General features: G+C 41.7%; 1 protein-coding gene across 2 annotated transcripts in view; it reads right to left on the bottom strand.

Annotated features, from left to right (window-relative positions):
• A1CF (APOBEC1 complementation factor) overlaps positions 1 to 18,890 on the bottom strand; it is a 51,931-nt gene extending 33,041 nt beyond the window's left edge. For both annotated transcript variants that reach the window (XM_047825719.1, XM_047825720.1), the window contains exons 1-3: positions 18,792 to 18,890; positions 2,356 to 2,490; positions 335 to 465 (exon numbers count right to left, since the gene is read on the bottom strand). In XM_047825719.1, the coding sequence (XP_047681675.1) occupies positions 335 to 465; positions 2,356 to 2,490; positions 18,792 to 18,890 (365 nt within the window). The remainder of the gene's footprint in view (positions 1 to 334; positions 466 to 2,355; positions 2,491 to 18,791) is intronic.
• Between the last annotated feature and the right edge of the window lie 3,162 nt (positions 18,891 to 22,052).

Below are 22,052 nucleotides of genomic sequence, written 5' to 3'. Positions count from 1 at the left end.
ATCGTACCCTATGCTGTAACCTTCATCCCTGTGACTTATTCACTCCATGACTGGAAGCCTGTGTCTCCCCCCGCCTATCACCCATTTTGTTCAGCTCCCCCAACCCCGGCAACCATCACTTTGCTCTCTGTATTTGTAGGTCTGGTTCTGCTTTTTGTTTGTTGCGTTTGCTTTCTTCGAGTCCACTTATGACTGTCCTACTCTTAAACAATCTGTATCCATTTGCTTACAGGGAAGGGTATCCTGATATTTCCAATGTGTTGAACAGTGCCCAGCACATATTTATGCAGATCCGTTGTCTGCTTCATTTTCCATCAGGAGAGGCGGGTCTTACCTAATTTCGTAGTTGTTAAGTTGTTTGATGGCGTCCTTGGCTTCTTGTCTATTTGAGAAAGTTACAAAAGCATACCCTCGATTGTTGCCATTAAAATCCATCATCATCCTCATTTCATAAATTTTACCCATCTGCAGGGAAAAGAGAGAGAGAGAGAGAGAGAGAGAGTCCAGTTTGTCTATTTGTCCTTCCAAGTGAAAACACACCCACACAACGTTTTCTGAAGTCTTACCTCTGCTATGTTTGACATTTGCATCCCGTGTGGAACGCTTTGCATAGTTTCATGCTGGGTTCGGATCTGCTATCTGACTCACGGGCAAAGTCAAGTTACATAACGAAAACGTGTACACGTGGCATTTCAGCCTGACTTAACAGAGTATGTTTTCAACGGAGTAAATGGCCTTTCATCATTCAGTTATCTATGGATCTATCCCCCATCCCAGGGACCTGAAAATGCGTTTGTCCCCAGAAGGACAATGTCTTGACAGATTTGTCCTTGCCCTCTACATTGCCTCTGAAGTTTCCATAGTTTTCTCTTTCCTTGGTCATACTCCACCACTGATGTTTAAAACAAAAACCCGGATGCTCATTTGAAACCTTGCTGAGCTGATTTCTTAGCTGTCTTTCTGCCACCATGATCTCAAGATGTACAGGGAAGATGTGATTTAGAGGACGATCTGGGAATTCCTGTTGTTTTTTTCATCTGTAGGCTGAAGGTCGGTGCTAGTCTTACGTGACTGGCCCAACATCAGGACCTCCACAGTAGGAGGACACTCACCGTATCCCTCTGGCCTCAGATCTTTTGCTTTGCCTATAAACTATTCCTTCTTGCTACCACAAATCTTCTCCGGCAAGCCAGGCTGAGTAATTTATTATTGCTGGCCACTGTACGATGAGTGACCCTAACAGGCCAGGCATATACAGGGAGAAGAGGTGTCATTAAATGTGTGCGACTACCCTGGTGGTTGGTTACCCCTTGGAACTGCCTCCTCCCCATTTTCAGGTTCAGTATCTAAGATTCTTACCGGATTAAATCCCCATAGTTTGTGCACATGCCAAATGAGATTGTTTGTACAAAATTAGGAATGGTTCCGAAACTGAGGCTGACTTATACATCCAAGCGATTTTGGCATTTAGAGAAAGAAATTTTTTCTAAATTTTCTATGGGGCACCTGGGTGGCTCAGTCGGTTAAGTGTCCGACTTTGGCTCGGGTCATGATCTCACAGCATGAGTTTGAGCCCCACGCCGGGCTCTGTGCTGACGGCTCAGAGCCTGGAGCCTGCTTCGGATTCTGTGTCTCCCCCTCTCTCTGCCCCTCCTCAACTTGCACTTTGTCTTCTCCCTCTCAAAAATAAACAAACATTAAAAAAATTTTAACTTTTCTAGGAATGGGGCTGTTGAAACACCACTTGGTAAAATAATAAAAATAAAATTTAATTTTGTGTCCTCCCTGTAAGTTTGGGTTTAGTAACAGCGTATCGCTTGGAATTAAAACTGAGGAAATGTATTCCTTAACTATATAATGACTTTGAGAAACTACATTATTAATCTTGTTGATGCCTTAGGGCAGACAAATTGAAACCTGTAGAAGGAAATTTCATTCTGAATCACTATGTATGGATACACCTTTGAGCCACGACAAGTGCACGCATTCTTTAAATGCAAAGGGTGTACTTTTTAAAACCGGATTAAAATGTCAAGTTGGAGAAGTATCTTATTCTGGAAGGTTGTTGGAGTATTATTATAGACTGATAGCTATCTTGCTGCAAACTCCATATGTCTGTGCCATTTCAGATCAAAGATCAGAATTTGAAAGTTAGCAGCAGCAGTTCAAGCTGTCAGTCAAGGAAGAGCTACATCAAGTCAGTGGCAATAAGGGGACAACCTCTCACAGGAAGGTTTTAACTTTGTCCCTGTTGAGGAACAGCAGTTGGAAGAGACACCATCACTGACCAAGAACAAGTGTGAAACAAAGTGTGGAGTATTTTCCCCTTGAAAAAAAAATTAAATTTGGACTCACTTTTTCACATAATGGTATAAGTTCATCCTCAAAAAGGTCTCGTGGAAGTTTCCCAATAAAAATCTCACAGCCCCTTTCTGGGGGTGCAGCATCCCAGCCAGGTGGAGGTCCACCATATTTTCTTTGCCCGTTTTCCTGCAAATCCAGGGTGGATTGTACGAGGGAGAGAAGAAAACAGTAAGACCTTTAGTTTGAGTGCCTCAGTTATTTTCAAAGTCATGATAAGGAACAGATTTATCATTGACAAGTAATAGCTGGTCAGAGGATAAAATCAAGGTCCTTTACGTGGATTTTAATACCATGCTCTGTGCTTCAGCAACTTGCTTGCAATAAGTGTCATGAAAATGTGTCAGGTGCTGGACAGATATTATTATTGTTGTTCACACTCACCAATGCCTGACCATCAAAGGATTGGACAATAATTTCAATCTGAGGCTCTGCTGTAACCTGGAGTCTGTGGGGTGGCGGTAAGGGTTCTGGAGTTGGGCTGCCTGGCTCTATGACTCACTAGCTATAGGGCTTTGGGCAAATGGCTTAACTTCTTGGAACCTCAGTTTTCTCATATACAAAGTGGGGATAATATTGGCTTTTTGATTAAGGGAGATAATACATCAAATATGCGTGGCACCGTTCTCGGCATCTCATAGCCAATAGTGATGAATTCTCTTCTCGTCTCCCTGAATTCGGGCCCTCTCGTTGGCCAAGCAAGGGAGGCCATGGGAGCCCCTACATAGAAACATTGTGGATTAATGTTTGAAGGTGTGGATTGGCTAATTTTGGGGGTAGCTAGTGAGAAACCTAAATCTGTTTTCAAAGCTGACAGGATGGTGAGAGGGGTTTACTAATGTTGGATCTCTTTGTGGGGAACAGAGCTGTTCTCAGTCCAAATAGAATTTCCTACTCCTCCTCCTCCCTCCTCTTCCTCCTCCTCTTCCTCCTCCTCTTCCTCTTCCTCCTCCTCTTCCTCCTCCTCCCCCTCCTCCTCCCCCTCCTCCCCCTCCTCCTCCCCTTCCTCCTCCCCCTCCTCCCCCTCCTCCTCCCCCTCCTCCTCCTCCTCTTCCTCCTTCTTTTGGCTTTGTCTTAACTAACCCTTGGTGAAACCAACCAACCCTTGGCCTTCTTTGGGAAGGAGTAGTTCTGGTTCTTTTCTTTACTAGACATTAGATATTAAAGATAGCATTACTGTCTTTATTTTTCCAGAAGTTGAAGACCGGAAAGCAACTTCAGGGGCCCCATGTGAAGTGTGGGCCTGGTCCACCACTGCTGACCTGGGATAGTGTATTTGCTGGGGAGGGTCTTCTTATTCCCACTTAGGCAAAGCCAGAGATCTTTGTCTTTACACCCTTATTATGACTTTTGGAGAAAGGTGAATATAGGGGACGGAATGACAGTATTCATTGCTAACTTCTACAAGTGATACTTTAAGAAGTTTTAAACTATAAGAAGTTTTAAACTATAAAATGACATACGTTGTTGGAGAAAACAGTAATGTAGAAGAGAAAAAACACGGTAAATATATAAGGTAAAAAGAAACATTTCCCAGTGCGTCACCCTACCCATCTGTAGAAGCAGTTAGTGTTTTTTGCGTTTCCAAATATTTTTCCACGTAGATTCTTAAAAGTCAGATGTTAGTTGTTTAAAGACCTTGTTTTACAGGATTGTTTAAAATCAAAAGTAGGGGCGCCTGGGTGGCGCAGTCGGTTAAGTGTCCGACTTCAGCCAGGTCATGATCTCGCGGTCTGTGAGTTCGAGCCCCGCATCAGGCTCTGGGCTGATGGCTCAGAGCCTGGAGCCTGCTTCCGATTCTGTGTCTCCCTCTCTCTCTGCCCCTCCCCCATTCATGCTGTCTTTCTCTGTCTTAAAAATAAACGTTGAAAAAAAAAATTAAAAAAAAAAATCAAAAGTAAAGTGGCCGCTAGTTTCACTGTTAAATCTTTCTGTATCCCAAGTTGAGACTTCCTCAATTATTTTATAAGTATTAGCACAAAGGCTTTTGGATCACAACGTAAATTACGTCTCTGGTCGTGATCACTTTTTTATTCCTAATTTATATCATGTTGCTTTCAATTAAAAAAAAAGGGCGTCGGATGGGTGTTCTACCTTTGCCTTGATTATTTTATGCTTCCGACAACTGGGTGCTTCTTTTACTAAGTATTTAAACATTTGCCTCAAGAGTTCTTATCCTTTTTTCCTTCCCCTGTATTTTTGCAGACCCATCTAGCAGCAAAACATTTACATCACTGAGAAATGAAATGTTTTATACTTATAGGGGGAAAAAACTCCTTAAGAGTTCAGTGAGCTGTATCTTAACCAAGAATTTATTGAAAAATACGAAGTCGAGGGGCGCCTGGGTGGCACAGTCGGTTAAGCGTCCGACTTCAGCCAGGTCACGATCTCGCGGTCCGTGAGTTCGAGCCCCGCGTCGGGCTCTGGGCTGATGGCTCAGAGCCTGGAGCCTGTTTCCGATTCTATGTCTCCCTCTCTCTCTGCCCCTCCCCCGTTCATGCTCTGTCTCTCTCTGTCCCAAAAATAAATAAACGTTAAAAAAAATTAAAAAAAAAAAAGAAAAATACGAAGTCGATATTTTCAGAGATGTATTAAAAACTTCTATTTATTTCTTGTCCAACAGAAACCTATACGGCACTTGCTATATACCAGACGCTGTCGTAACCCTTAAAGAACGTCACAGGTTCAGGGCCATGGCTCTCCTGGTTTTACCCAAAACACTGAAGCCTAGGCAGATTAAGTAATTTGCTGAGGTCACATGGTTGGGAAGAGGCAGAGCTGGGATTTGAACCCAGGCAGTCTGGTTTCAGAGACCATCAGCCTTATCCCCACATTTTGCCTTGTTATATGGAAGCTTAATCACTTATAACAGATCCATACCTTTAAACACTCATTTAAGAAAAAAAAAAAATCAGCATGCTGTTAAATTGCAAGCTCTCTGCTGCATTTAAAATCCTTTCCAATTTCCAATCATTTTATTACACAAATTTTGGAAGGACATATCTAATATCTGTTGCCTATAAGGAGGCATATTTCTTTCACCAAAGTAAAATCCACCTTCTTGGTTTGACCCTCACCATTTGGTTGAGGATGATCCCTTGGGGGCGATTTCTGTGCATGTTAAATGCCTAGAGGTCTAGTCGATGGATTATTGGAATACACAGCATAAATTTGGTAGTATTTTTATTCTTCAGGTTGAAGAAACCCAACTTTTATCCCATAATACTAAAGTAGCAATTCCAGAATTTCTGATCTGGCAGGCTTTGTCTGACAGTTGGAAAATAAATAGGCAACCAACAGATTGACCTTTAAAATTTTCCCTTCAACTTTCTTTCTTGCTATAATTGCTAAAAATACCACTGACTATTTTGTGGACATCACGTGCATGGGAGGCTTCATCTGCTTATGAGCCAAGATGACTGCACAGGAGAGCTTATTGTCTTTCTATGGTTTCTATGAACACTTGAAAAAAATTCCCCAAGGATATTTTTGGGGATCACAGAGTCTGGCTGGTTCAGAGACACCTCAAAGTTCATGCCTGGGGGAGATCTGTTCTACCCACCACCACTGGACTTGGAATACACCAGGCTGGAAGTCTAGACCAATTTAAGACCACGCTGGGCGTTAGTCATGGTATTAGAATAGCTGTCCATTACTCAGAAAGGACAGTTGGGAGCTGTATTGTCGGTATTTTTGGCACTGTTTTTATAGTTAAGGAGTTTAAAATAGATAAAGCCCGCTTATAATGGCTCTTTCCCCGACTGGCTGATGTCCTTCTCAGGGGACACATTCCCTCAGCACAAAAGTATTAATAGTTCCGAGAGAGAGAATATAGGTTTTTGTTTTTCTTGAGAGGATGTTCATTAAACTCTGGGAACCTGTACATTTCTAATGGAAGATCTGGAAACCACTTACTGTCTGTTATAACGCATACATACATAGAAACCTTCACCTAGGTAAATGACAAATTGCAGACCTAATTCTAACTATAAATCCAGGGGGTTGAATTCACATATTGGATGCTGAGCCTACCTAGTCATTCAGTTTATATATCAAGAGTATTTGAAAGTTCCTCTGTCACAGATTTTAAATCTTTCATTATGGAACCGTAGAGTCTTTAAGAAATGATGTATACCATGTTGAGTGAAACCACTCGCACTTTCATAAATGATTGTAGGCAATGAATTTTAGCATGAGGTCACATGGGCTGAGTTCATTTTGACCACCTGGCATCTGCTCTTTTTGTACATCTGGGGGATCTGAGCAAAATTGCATTTTCCTACAAGAGTTAAGAAAGGCCAGATACTTGTCATTCCAAATTCTTTTGCAGCTGGGACAGTCATGGTTACAATAAAGTGAACTTGAATTCTGGTGTAGGAATCATACTGGTGCAAACTTATAATGTCGAGCGCCCATGATATATTTTCTTATTATTCCAGATTTGTGTTGTGGTTTCCTAAAACCATACTTCCTAAAAACCTTAAACCCCCCCCCCCCCCGAAAGCTTACTCTTAAATCTAGTTCTCCAAAATTATAAACAAACACTCTTTTAGTAAACTTCTTTCCTGCGTAATCGGCAGGAGTTGACTTCTGTTATTTACACACAATAGTAGCAGGAAAAAAAATCCCACAACACTTAACCCTAATTGAGTTACTGTGCTAAATTATGGGCTTTCCATGTATTAACTCGCTTAATCTCAACAAACCCAACAGGATGATAGCATTCATCTTAGAGATGAAAAATCCAAGGCACACACTGTGTCCCAAGTCACTCAAGCTGTAAGTTACAAAGACAAAATTTGAATCCTAAGCCCTATGCCTGTGATGATATTTTTCTTTGGTTTTTATATTAACCCAATATGCTCATTTTACAGATGAGGAAATTGAGTCCAGAGATATTACAGGGCTCACCTAAAGTCACACTGGTTTAGCTTCTTGCAGAAAACACTAGTCTGAGGGTCCAATAATTCTCAATCTGGTGAATTTCATGGGACATATACTGTTAACAGTCACGAAAGCATTTTTCTCATAATTCTTCATGTTGCACTATGCCTACTTTTTTCATTCAGCTTCACCAGACCTAGAGACCAGATGGTTTGTTGTCTCCTCTTAGTGAGCCCATTTATAAACTGGAAGGAGATTAATTAATAAACCCTCTTACAGTCTTCTTCTTTTTTTTAATTTCCTGAACAGTAATTTTAATTCCTTGAATGATTCTTTGGAAATGATCTGTAATCCTCATCGTGGTTGCCTTTAGTCCTTTGTTTTTTCTTGCCAAGGGGAAGAAATTGTGTACGGTCCCTTACTAAACTGTTTTCAGATGTTCTCTTGCCCATTTTCCAATTGCTGATGTTTATATTTATTTCTGTTCCTGTTAGCTCAGGTGCTGGATGGTCCACTCAGGCTTGGTGGCATTTGTAGCCTTTGCAAGCATGCCAGTCACCGGGGCCATGGCCAGAGCACTGGTTCAGAGGCCAGACTCTTGTAGACTGTTCTCAACAGTCAACGTCAGTGTATCAAGAACATCTTTCGGGACTGTGTCTTTTGAAGTTTATGACTTAATACCGTGTGTTCCCAGTTATTTGTAAGATTGAATAAAGTTATTAGGCATTATTTCTATTCCCACCTATATACCACCTATATATCTCCTATGTCATAGGGTTCAAGGCAAATGTAAGAGTACTTAAATGAGATGCACCCAAAGGATCCTCTTAGATGTGATTTCACTTTTGGTCTGCTTAGGACCTTTCTGTTGTCTGAGGACAGCAGATGGTGATGTGGGGAGCACTCATTTTGTTGATTCTATATAAAGATAATCATCTGTTTGTGTTTTAATTATTCACTCTCACAACTTAACATCAGTGACTTCAGGTTGGTAAAATCTATTTTAGGCTGAGAAATTTTAGGGAGCAGAGTTTTTTAAATTTATATACCGTTGAATTTGACATGACCCTTATTAGTTACATATTGGTTCTTAATTTTTTAATACTTTGTTTTGAGAGAAAGAGTGTGAGTGGGGGAGGGGCAGAGAGTGGGAGAGAGAATCCCAAGCAGGCTCCATGCTGTTAGCACAGAGCCCAATTTGGGGCTCTATCTCATGACCGTGAGATCATGACCTGAGCAGAAATCAAGAGTTGATGCTTCACCGACTGAGCTATCCAGGTGTCCCCCCGCCCCCCACCAATTATTAGCTATATTTTTTACAGCCCTTTAAAAGCATGCTCAATATGAATGTCAGGTATTACTTTTCTACAAATAGAGCAATAATAATTGTGATGTAAGGGCTGAATAAATGGGATGTGGCAATTGGCAGAAAGCGAAACCACCTCTGGAAACCGAGAGGAAAAGCTAAAGCAGGGATATAATAAGCAAGTACAAACTGAACTTTCTCCTCACACAGCTTTGTGTTTCTGAAAACGTGGTGTGGGGGATATTACGTAGTTTACAGGCTGATGTTTTATCTCAGGAGGCACTTTATTTGTACATGAGAAAACATGTAATTATATGAAACCTGTGGCTTTTCTGTTTACGTAAGTGAGAGAACTTAACTTGAATAGAAATGGCTGATTCAATAAATTCTGAATAATATTCTTGGTGGCGTGCATTCATGGCAAAGATCACAAAAAGAATCACAAATCGATTTTGGCTCTTGGAAACTTCACTCTCCGCAGAGTCCTTATGTTTGATCGCACAAAAAAAAATATATGCTACAGTTCTCCCATGAAAATGACTTTTTTTAGCAAATTAGGAATCACGTTCTTGTTTCACTTTGGAAAGCTGACTTTTGAAGGCCTGTTGCCTCGCAAAACACTCCTAATGTCATCTCACGTTACTTGTCGTCTTACGGAGGCAGAACTAATTGACATTATCAAGTGCTGCATTTAATAACCTGTAATAATTTCCTTTTCCCTTGAAGGATTACATGTGGCAAACCATTCTTTTGGAATTCAGCAATTCGCTATTTGAAGCATTCAAAAGCCAACAGCCCTTTAAACATACCTTGTATCTTGTAAAGCTCTTTATAATACGCGTTTCTGGCCAATTTCATGGGAATAGTCAATTCAAGAACATCCTTATGAAAATTTCGAAATCAGAAAAACTTTTTGGAGTGTGTCTGCCTTTACTAAGAAGAAAAGTAAAATGCCAACTCACTTCTAAGATCCTGCGTTCACATTTTGCAACAAAATCCACCTAATGATGGACCCCACAGCACTTGTTTGTGTGAGACCAGATTCACCGTGCTCACGCCTTCATCTGGCTCCAGGCACGTGCGTGGACACACTGCTGAAATCTATAAGAACCTCTTGATCCCACCCAAGAAATAACTGGGTAACAGCTTTGGTGGTTCCTTTATCCTTTTTGGGCTTTTACCTTTCAGAACGTGTGATTTATTCAATAGGCCCAATTATAGATTCAGTTCGCCTTTTTGAATTAATATTCCAGTAGACGGAGATCTGGTTACATTATACAAAGCTGTCCACATTACAGATAAAGACATCGGTCCACATGCAGGTGAAGAACGTTGGTTTGAGGGACCGACCTCTTATCCTGTCCTACCTGGTTCAACGTATGCCAAGAATGTTACCTAATGCATTTGTTTTTTGGCACGAGAGGAATTTTATACAGTAATTATTCTCCTTACCAAATTCCCCGTGAATTTTAATTTCTGGCAAGCTGAGGGATTTGAGAAGACACGTAGCCTTTCCTGACTTTAAAGTCTTTGTTTATAAAAGAACAGGGCTGACTGGGTGATGGCAAAAGTCTTGTGACGGTGATAGAATGCTCCTGAAAGGGAGGCTACCCTGACCCCACAGTTCAATGTGGGACAATGTTCAGAGGATGTTTTGTGAGTTAGTCAAAAGGACCCTTAAAGGGAATGCTGTGGAAATTTAAAGAATCAATATCTTTCTGATTGCATGTCTGCTTGATACCTATCCTATTACTTAAAGACTTTCTTTGCATCGGTTTCTTTTTCTTAAAGAAGCTTAGGCAAAAAAGAAAACCTGAATTATTCTTATAAGTGAAATAGCAAGATCCTTTCGCACAACTGGAAGGTAATTATGAAAACAACCGTACACGAGGGAAATCATGATCACAGTGTCGCTCGGCTTGTTGTCTAAAACCTCTGAGCCCGAGTCCTGTCCTCGGTGTTTAAGAAAAGATCAGCAGGGGCTGGGGAGGGGTTTAAGACGTACCTCCAACAACTAACTCTTCCTATCAGAAAGCCTGAAGGAGGACGGAAACTACAGTTGACCTTGGACCACTGGGGGTTTGAACTGCGCCGGTCCACTTAGGTGCAGATTTTTTACGGTTCTGTAAATATATGTTCTCTTCCTTATGATTTTCTTGACATCTTCTGTCTAGCTTTATTGTAAGAGTACTGTGTGTATATATATATATATATATATATATATAATATATCATATTAATTGGTGTTAATTGACCTTTTATGGTCAGCAGTAGGCTGTTAGTGATTAAGTTGGGGGGAGTTAAAAGTTATAGGCAGAGTTTTGACTGTGTGTCGGGGGTCAGCACCCAACCCCCACACTGTTCAAGCGTCAGCTGTAGCATAATTCCTACTCTGAGATTCAGTCACGTAATGCTGTGTTAAGGCTTCATTTAACATCATCTCCGCTCTCTCCCCTGCACCTCTGAAACAATGTTGAAAAAGAATCGCAAGTATGAAATCCTACAGATTCATGACTGCATGTTGTGTGAGCTGCCTTTTTTAGTCTTTGCCTATGTTGGAAAGCTATCTTTGAATCTCATGACAAACTCTCAGTTTCTTTAAGTGAAGAGTCACTTATTTTTGGTTCACTATTATACTTATTTTGAGGAGCACCTGGGTGGCTCAGTTGGCTAAGTGTCTGACTTTGGCTAAGGTCACGATCTCACGGTGTGTGAGATCAAGCCCTGCATCAGGCTCTGTGCTGATGCCTCGGAGCCTGGAGCTTCCTTCCGATCCTGTGTTTCCCTCTCTCTCTACCCTTCCCTACTTGAACTCTGTCTCTTTCTCTCTCTCAAAAATAAATAAACATTAAAAATAATTTAAAAATATTTATTTTGATAACCCTTAATACTTGTTTTGATCAATATTAAAGAAACAATAATTTGAGAAGTCCTGAAGTTGCCTATAAGTGAAGTCCATAGTCCCAAAGAGCTGTCCATGCTTCTATATATTTGAGTCATGAAGTTCACACCTATTTTTACATGGAAAACCCCATGTGCTTGTAGTTTAAGGAAAAACACCATCAGATGTAGTTTCCAAAGATTTTGAACCTTATATTGAAGAGCTCATAAATAACCAATCCTCTTTGAAGCTATTTGAGGAGAAGTTCATTGATGTCTGCAAATAACTTCAGGAATGCATTTCTGTTTCTCAGAATCCTGAGGTTCCTGTCACCTGTCAGGCATACGTTTTCCTCAGAAAGATTCATGGGACTATTGTGTCATTTGGAGTCTGCCATACCATGCTGTGGCACTTGTGCCTCGTAGAAGCAAAGCTTCTTAGGAGTTTCAAAGTTGGTCTGTGGGTGGCTGGGGTGAGAAGCTTAGGGAAATGTGTGTCTCTGATGATAAACTGGCCCCATCCTGTTCTCAGGCTTAGTCTCCCTATTTCAAGAAATAGTATTAACACACTTGGTGAATGACTTATGTCCTTGGATAGCCGGGACATGAGCAGGTGGTCACAGGCACTGGAAGGAAAAAGTAGAACCTGGGAGCTATATTTTACCATGAAGTCAAATTCCTATTCCTGTCCCCAGGACTTTGTGTGGTGGCTGGGAAGGAATGCCAATGCCACAGTGTTTTCCCAGCTGCCCCTCTCGGTGCTAATCTGGATGAAGCCAATTGTAAACACTGGGATCCCGAGTTGCTTATTTCCATTGCATTATTCATAAGAAAAAAATTGCAACTTAAGAACTACCCAAGTAAAAGGACTAAAGTACGTCATACAAAACTGGAGAGATGAAGGGAGTTATTTTGGGGGCACCCTTAGAGAGGGATGGTATCCCAATCCTATTTATATTTGATCTAACACTATCCTTTCTGACTTAGGACTTGTACCTTTACGTGAGTTTTGTTGAGGAGGTGAACAAATTATAATTAAGATATACAGCTGTATTGAAAGTCCATGTAAGAGAATATGCACCATGAGCAAAGTTCGAGGGGTGGGAATTAAGCTGTATTTTGTCCCTAGTCTGAGGGACCTGTTTCCAGGAACCCAGGCTCATGGCTGATTAACAGAGGGGAAGGATGGAGTCCACTCATTTCTCTAATTTATCTGGTGTAATCTTACTGGGTCTTCGAAAGTAAGATGCACTGATGTCTTGGCTGTTCAAAAGTGCTGTGCATTTTATAAATGTTTTGGTTCAGTTGTCCTGCCCAAGTGGTCCCCTCTGCCAAGGATGGTATTTTCTCTGGCTCCTTGCAAGGTTTGTTTTTGTTGGCACATGTCTTCCAAGTCCCAGCATCAGTGTCCTCTTGCTTGAAGAGGGTCACCTGCCATTCTCTGACACACGACCGGTTTATGATACCTGTGGCTCTTAACGTGATCTGTGGTTATTTGGTTTCTCAGTTATTTTCTGCCTGTCCCTTGAGAATAACCTTTATGAAGGCAGGACCCATGTCCCTCTTTGTGGAGTCAATGAGCGAATGAGGGCTCAAGCTGGAGCTGGAGGGGGTGGGTAGGAGAAATAGGCACCACCTGCTTCTTTTCAGGACGTTTAGACACTCATCTGTGTTATGGGGAATTTTCTTAAAAAACAGCGGATTTGCCTCTAAAACAAAGTACTAGCGTAAGCATTAGAGTCGGGGGCAGCAAACTTTTTCTGTCAAGCCCCAGATAGTTGCTATTTTTGGCTTTTTAAAAGACAACCCTTTAAAAATGTGAAAAATCATTCGTAGGCTGAGATTATGGCAAAAACAGGCAGGAGCCAAATTTGGGTCATGGGTCCAGTTTGCTGACCTCTGGGTCATGTCTCTACTGAATTGTATAACCCTGGGGCTTGTTTTCTGACTGCAAGATGAAAGGGTTGGGCTATATCAATATTAAGCCAATTTCAAACATACAAAGATTTGAAAGACCAGCCTGACGAACCCAGGTACTACTATCCTGCACCTTTAATAATGAGGTTTTCTCCATGAAATTTCCCCAATTTTTCTACTGCTAATGGAATGCTGCTTAGAACATTTCCCCACTTCATGAGACTTTTTCCCCTTACAATAAAAATAGTCCATACCCACTATAGAAAGTTTGGGGGGGAGGGGGGGAATAACATCAGGCAAGAAAAATTTACCCTAATCAAAGATTACATTTTATTACTTTTTAGGGTTTTTACCATGTGTAAATAATCTCTCAGAATATTATTTGGAAGCTGTATACAGCTTTGCGTTCTGATTTTTAGGTAAACATTCGTGTTTGGACATTTCTCCAAGACTTTCTTTGAAAGCATAGTTTTACATGACTATATAACTGGTAAATGGAACGGTGATCATATTTTCTGTGAGTGGTAATATTTTATTGGACATTTAGGATATATCTAAACTTTCAACATTATACATTTCACTATGAGGAACATCCCTATGTGTAAATATTGGTCCTCACTCATTAGGTCAGGGGATGGTCTGTTTTATCACTCTGTACAGAAAGGTAATGCCCACAGCTGTATTCCTCACTCAATGCATTTTTAATTTTGGATAAACTTTCATTGCAACAACATTCTACGCATTTTAGGTCAGACACTACATCTTATACTTCTGTAACCCCAAGGCCTTCCACTTGCACATTGTATTCAATAGTAGGGACTTAAGGAAACAAAAACTAACAACAAATAAAATGCTTTATGTGTGCTAAAAACAGCCATTAGATTAGGAATGTGATGGGGGAATGCCCAGTGGCTCAGTGAGGCATCCAACCCGTGGTTTCAGCTCAGGTCATGACCTCACAGTTTGGGGGTTCAAGCCCCACGTTGGGTTCAGCACTGCTGGTGCAGAGCCTGCTTGAGATTCTCTCTCTTCCTCTCTCTCTCTCTCTCTTTCTCTTTCTGCCCCTCCTGTGCACTCTTTGTCTCAAATATAAGTAAACATTAAAAATAGAAAATAGATTATCAATAAGGTAGTTGAACAAACAGTGCTAATCCACACCATATTTTGAACTATTTAATAAAAGTATGGGAATACATGATAAACGTAAGTATTTATAAGTAATATCATATCAAGTATCCTACTTTAAAAAATATTCAGGGGTGCGTGGGTGTCTCAGTAGGTTAAGTGTCAGGCTTTAGCTCAGGTCATGATCTTGTGGTTTGTGAGTTCGAGCCCTGCGTGGGGCTCTGTGCTGATGGCTCGGAGCCTGGAGCCTGCTTTGGAGTCTGTGTACCCCCTCTCTCTCTGCCCTCCCCCGCTCACACTCTGTCTCTCTCTTTCTCTCAAAAATAATAAACACTTAAAAAAATTAAAAAATATTCAGACTACTCGAGGGCAATCTTTATTAAATCTATTTTAGTTTTAATAGAATTAAAATTGATGTAAACTGATTGCACCTTGGGCAGGAAGTTTTCTGCAAACGCTCATCTATGAAAACATAATATCTTTCTGGTGTTATAGAGAAAATTCCAGGTGGGAGGACCATCACATGCCAGAGTTTATGACCCACAATATTCATGCATTCTTGAAGAAAGGGTCATCATAATCTGATTTCTTTTCTTTGACTCTCAAAAACATATTTGTTTTGGGAAATTTGGCAAGTTCAGTTAAGAATGAAAAAGTAGGGGGGTAGAAAGCACCTCATGTAATTACATTGTCTGGAGACACAGGGTGCCTGCAAGGAAACAGCCAGCATACTTTCTTCCAAAATATTTCCACTCGGCCCTAATGCAAGTGTGAAGGTGAGAGTTTAACTTGTCACCATCACACAGACTTTAGCCACACTTATTGAACGTCTACTGAATGCAGGGGACCGTGTGAACTTCCTTGTATTCTCTGAGATACTTTGATAAAATTTTCAGCTATCGATATCCAAAGATGTGCTTTACGACATCTTTTTTTGTTTTAAACAAGCGGGTGTTTTCAAACCCTCAAAGGCGCAAGGTGTTGTATCAGTTGGGATAGAAAAGACTGGCTCGTGTTATTAAGTAACCTGCAAAATTCTATTTTTGACAGCTGTATTTGTCCTGCCGGTGATAAGAGAGCACCAATTAGTCACCCCCTGGCTTTTGAGTTCTTGTTTTGCAAGTATTCAACGTTCCATCCCACAGGCTGTAAAGATCCAACAAAAAGAAATCCTCCAAAAATCTAACTGGCAGGCACCATAAAATTTTAAATGGCCCTTTTGTGGGTATGCTCCCTGAATTGTACTCAGATGTTTCTTTATCTTAAGTTCTTGTGCAGGGATTTTTATTGTAATTTTTTATTATTTTCTGAAACATTTATTTTTGAGAGAGAGAGTGTGTGAGAGAGTGTAAGCGGGGTAGGGGCAGAGTGAGAGAGGGGGGCAGAGGATCCAAAGCAGGCTCCACGCTAACAGCAAAGAGGCTGACGTGGGGGCTCAGACCCGCAAACTGCAAGATCATGGCCTGAACCGAAGTCAGATGCTTAACCAACTGAGCCACCCAGAGACGGCACCCTGTGCAGAGACTTAAAAAAGGAAACCTGTTCACTCTTGTGTGGATCCTGAGAAACTTAACAGAAGACCATGGGGGAGAGGAAGGGAAAAAAATAGGGAGGGAGCCAAACCATAAGAGACTCTGAAAAACAGATTAAACTGAGGGTTGATGGGGGGTGGCAGGGAGAGATGGGTGGGTGATGGGCATTGAGAAGGGCACCTGTTGGGATGAGCACTGGGTGTTGCGTTGTATGGAAACCATTTTGACAATAAATTTCATCTTAAAAAAATGAAAAAAGAAACCTGATGTTGCCCTCTGTTTTTGAAGGCGGAAGTACGGAGAAGGTTGGAGGGTCTCCCCTAAGTCCCAAAGCGCCGAGGCTGTGCCTCCAACACGCTGTTCTCCTCTTTCAGTCACTTACTCCAGTCTGCTGACCAGCGACTGGATTGAACAGATACCAGGATTGCAGCATTGTGACCAGCAGCTTTGGGGTAAGACCTAGCCAGTATTCTGGAAATTAAGGCCAAGAGTAATTAAGGGACGTGTGGAAGATCGTACACCTGCTATGTGGCCAAGAATAGGTTAAACCACAGGTTTCCAACTTGAGGTCTTGAGTGGCTTCCTGCACTTTGCAGCCAAAATCAGGAGAGCTCTTCCAATTCACTCAACACGGTTGTCATGTATGTATTTAGACCCTGATCAGAGGCTTTTGATTGGGAGAGCACGACTTGGCAATTCTAGGTTTTACATTACGGAAGAATTTCTGACCCAAGAGTCATTCTGCTAACACAGAAATAGCATCACCTAGAGTGAATCATGTTACCAAGTTTAGGCTCAACCAAATATTGTTTGCATGCCTTGGCATGCTAATCACTAAAATATCAATCATAAAGATAATATTATAACAGCTCTTAGTTCTGTATAATCTTGCCAGAAATTCTGGCTAATAGCCATAGAATTATAGCCTGTAAATCGTGGGCAAGCTACCGAATCAATCGTGCCTTGTTTTCCTTATCTGGACACTAGAGATGATCACAGTGTCGTTGTAAGCACCCACCTGCCCCCTCCCCTCCGCTTCGATCCCTTCCTCCTGCTCCAGCTCGGAGTCAGCAGGTGTAGTTCGCAGACTGGCATGGGAAGTTAGGCTTCGGAATGCACAGAGGAAGAAAGCGGGAAGCACCCTGTACCCTGACATACTTGCGAAGGGAAGTAGCTATAACTTGGAAGTTTCTCTCATACTGCACCAGACCTATTATTGAGTGGAACTTTTTTTATTACCTGCAAGTTACCAGAAAAGTCATGAGGCTTGCCCTGAATTTCACTTGGGGGAAAAGGACGGACCAGGGCTTAGAATAACATTGAACAGATGATGTACATTGTTTTGTGATCAGTTCTCATCAAGTCCTGCTTGTTGAATGTAATGATTATATATTCATCGTTTTATTTAATAATTTTCTTCAACGCATTTAGGTTTATGATGTTGAGGTGTTGTAAATAATGCCACCCTCGACAGGTTTATAGACATTCGTAGCATTATATTTGGACCTGTACAGATTCACTTCCAGAAGAGGAACATCCTTATACATAAATATTAAGAAATTGGGGTGCTTGGGGGGCTCAGTTGGTTAAGCATCAGACTTTGGCTCGGGTCATGATTCTGCGGTTTGTGAGTTTGAGCCCTGTGTCAGGCTCTGTGCTGACAACTCGGAGCCTGGTGCCTGCTTCGGATTCTGTGTCTCCCTCTCTCTCTCTCTGCCCATCCCCTGCTCACACTGTCTCTCTCTCTCTTTCTCTCTCTCAAAAATAAAAATAAACATTACAAAAAAAGAATTTGCTTTCAAAAGGGTACCACCACTCTCTTTGCATGAGTGTTCCAGATACAAAGAAAGTAAAAAGAAAAACTTAAATATTTTTGGTAACATTTCAACATAACTACACGTAGTACACTTGGCAACAATCCGACAAAGGAATATGTAATAAAAGGACGCAGCATATTTAATTGTTATCCATATGAAATTTGTATTCCATGAAAGCACGTGGGTTTGGTTAAGTTAGAAAAGCATGTGGGTGATAGAGTACAGCTGGGAATGAAAATGCGTTGTCTGACAGTAAAAATGGCAACATTTTTTCTTCAAATAAGATAATTAATATCCCTAACACTAGTTTTCAATCTGTCATAACCTCTCTGAAGGAGGCTTTCATAGAAACCATGATCTATAGATAATTCTTAATGATCACTGTCTGTAAACAACCAGTTCTAGGACTTTTTTGTTTTTCCTTCTGCTGGAGATGGGGAGAAATTATTACGTACCGTGAACTTGGTTGGGTAGCTGTTATGAGAAAACATCATGGAACAGCTAGGATGACCCAACGGTCAGTCCTGGGACCCCACATCTACATCTTCCCGCATCCCCAGTAGGGAGCTTCTCTGGAAACAGGCTGGTCCTGGGAGAGTTTGCTCTCTGCTGATTCTTGAATCACTGGTGTGGGTCTGCTTCACAGAAAGCATTGGGTGGTAGACACCAATGGCCTTTTCAGAGACCAAAGCGATCTTTCAAAGCTGCGATAGTCTCTCTGACTGTGAACCCGGATTCTGCCTTCAAATGACTGGTGAAGGTTAAGCTGATAACCCAGAGTAGAAAAGACCATCACCATCCAGGGTCACCTACAACCCTGAAATGACGTGGCTTCTTCCCCCCCAGGAAGGAACATCCGTCAACAGTTACACGACCGACCGTTCACATTTTGCACCTTAGGACCACAAATATTCCCACCATTCAGTGGATTCAGTGGTAGGTCTCAGCAGATATCACGAGAAGCTCCTACCTGGACCAAGCTATATCCTGTGCGCTGGACCAATGCGCGAAGGGCTGCTTCCTTCTGGGTTCCGCTCAATCCATCCCCGGATTTGTGATTTGATTCCATTGAGAGTGATTATCGGCAAAAAATCAGGTTAATTAGGGTTGCTCACTGAAACCAAATTTAAGATAAATTAAGTAAATTACTGTTACCAAGTCCAAACTTGTCCTTCTCATGAAGGACATCTTCAGGAAACATTCTCTATAAATAAGCCATTAAGGTTAGAGCCACAAACAGCCACACACGAACATGGCTGGTTAGATGTCCTCCTTAAGAGTTTTGTTTTTTTTTTTTTAAATATTCAATTTTAGTTGGAATTTAGAAGTCATAAACGAGTAATACCCCTTCTCCAATGAGAACACAGATCAATAGATCTCAATGCAATTATTTTAGAATGTCACCATATGCTCAAAAACAAATTATTATGTCAATTAAAAATACACAGAATGGGGGTGCCTGGGTGACTCAGTGGGTTAAACGTCTGACTTCGGCTCAGGTAATGATCTCACAGTTCGTGGGTTCAAGCCCCGCGTTGGGCTCTGTGCTGACAGCTCGGAGCCTGGAGCCTGCTTTGGATTCTGTGTCTCCTCCTCTTTCTCTACCCCTTCCCCCCTCATGTGCTCGCTCTCGCTCTCTCTCTCTCTCTCTCTCTCTGTCTCTTAAGAATGAATAAATTAAAAAAAATTAAATATGCAGAATGGTCCTTGCAGATCATCTATCGCTTAGACCATCCGGGAGAGGACATGAAGCCCTTTGCGAAAAATCTAAGAGATTATGAAAGCCTACGTATGTGCATGCTTATGTAGGTGTGAAGGCGGAATTTCAGACTTTTATTGTCTATACTTTTTATTTGGGAACCAAGTTTGAACTCCATTCCAAATGTGATAATTGCTCATCATTAGAGGTTCACAGGGTAAGGGTGTGGCCATCTCGAATGGTCCAGGCTGTGGTAGCAGGAGGCCCTGGAGGCTCCCGTGTGCTGAGGGCCATATGCCGATCTGCTGGCTTGGCGTGAGGGCTCAGTGAAGGTTCCGCGCTGGGCTTTCCCTCTGCTTACTGGGCTTTGCCAACAGGGACAGAAGAAGTGTGCTTTACAGTGATTTGAATCACATTCAGACTGAACGCATTTTGCTATGGGCCCTTCGAAAACTTTTCCGTGGTATGCACTGAGATTGCCTACACTACTTTGGGTGGTCATTTAAGGGTTCAGAATGAAGGTGCCGTTGATAACATATGGAACGAGTTACAAAATTGGGTGAAAAGGGAAGCTGCAGGCATCATGTCGATAAACTACAGATTCACAGAATTCTCCTAAGGTAATAACTAATAGACAAGCATCATCTAGCAGCTTCTAGAAAGCAATACTTGCAAGAAAATGTAGAAAGCCAAAGGAAAAATGAGATCCCAGAGCGACTATTCGTCAGCTATTACAGGGACAGAGCAATTTCATGCTTGGCATAAAAGCACGGCCATTGCTGCCCTGGACTCTTCTAGTAATTCTTGCTTGCGTCTAACCCGGGTCAACCCCAATTTTACTTTTTCATTCTCTCAAGCAGTATTTAGTCAGTGCTGTCTGCACACCAGCTTCACCCCCTGCCCAGCTTTAAGGCCCCTTGTGTTAGTGAAGTGCGTTAAGTTAACGTACCAGTTTCCGTCGCGATCCTTTGTGAAAGGCAGTGTTCCCCCTGCCCCCGCCGACCCCTGCAGTCCTAACTTTGTATCATGGCAAAGACAAATTAGAAACTAGTTTTCTAATAGTGGTGATTTGGGACATGTAGCTTTCCTGACACTTTTATCATATAAATAACCGTTCTAGGGATGCTACACGGTGGGGATAAAAGGAGACCCGTATTTGCTTTATAATTCTACCTGAATGCTGACTACAGTTATGTTAACTGTCTTTTCTTCAGGATACTCTCAACAACCCCCCCCCCCACAACTGCCCCCCTGTGCTGGATTGAACCCACAAAAGCAGAGAGGCCCACAGGTGGACTGGGGTCCGGTGATGTCAGCCACATTTGTCATCATATCTTACGGATGTCTGAAGGCCAAGCCTACAGTCTTGTGGATTTGTAGATTTACTCTTTGCCGACCTTCATGTTTTCCAGCAAAAAATAACAGTTTGTGGTGAAATGACAAGTTTTATTTGCAAAGCCTACCTTTAGTTTGGTTAATTATTAGTCAAGATAATTGAAGACGCTTTTCTGTCACAAAGGTCTTTTGGTCACGTGAACTTACTCTGACATGATTGAGAAAATCTGTAGAACATCGCAATATAGTGTCACAACTTTGGAAGTCAGGTCAGGGCGCAGAAATAGAATTCAGAATTTGCTACAAGAGACATCCAGTCTTCCATGTTTATTTCCCAAAAACAATCCCCTTTCCCAACACTGACCTAACCTGAAGGCTGAACTTGGAGCCCAGATAAATATTTCTTCAAGCAAGTCAAACTTCTGTTAAATCTGGTCAGTTTGGAAGAAAGATGGCACAGTGCATTTTCTAATTAACATCTTGTAACTGTTCCGATCTGAGACCACTGAATTTTGAAAGAGTAGTTCCCCAAGTAATTTATGGATGCGAGAGGATTAAAACCTATACATGGCAGACATGAGGAGCCTTGCAGTAAAGGAGAGCACTCATGAGTACTAAGTATATGAATATACTTCTCAATAAGTAAGAATTGCTTATTTATTAAAATGTTTACTGAGTACCTACTATCATGCAAGAATTTTTTGAGACACTAGGAAAATAGCAGAGAACAAAACAAACCCATCTCCCCTCAAAACTTCACGGAGTTTTCTAGAGGGTGAGAGAGGTCATAAACAAGTAACACACACAGTGTGCTGGTGCTAATTTCTGAGGAGAAAAAAATATAAATGGAAAAGGGATACAAAGTGTGTGTGTGTGTTGGTGGAGAAGGTGAAATGTTAGTGTGATCCTGACAGGGGGAATTTGGGGAGAGACCTGGTGACGTGAGGGATGTGTTTGGGGGAGACCATTCCAGGCAGAAGGCCTGTGAGCATAAGGACCCTGAGGTGGGAGCTTGTTGGTGGAGATGAGGAGAGGCTGGGGCTGAGTGAATGAGAGCAGAAATGGGAGTTATGAGAGAGACGATGGTGGCCCAGGCCACAAAGGATTTTGTTGGTCACAGGGAGGACTTTGGCTTTTGCTCTAAGATGTGAAGCCAGAGGATCAACAAGATGTTTAACAGGGTCGTTCCAACATGGA

The sequence above is a fragment of the Prionailurus viverrinus genome, chromosome D2, assembly GCF_022837055.1.
Source record: "Prionailurus viverrinus isolate Anna chromosome D2, UM_Priviv_1.0, whole genome shotgun sequence".
NCBI classification, from domain to species: Eukaryota; Metazoa; Chordata; class Mammalia; order Carnivora; family Felidae; genus Prionailurus; species Prionailurus viverrinus.
Note: the sequence above shows the minus strand (reverse complement) of the source record. Positions and strands in the feature narration are given on the sequence as shown.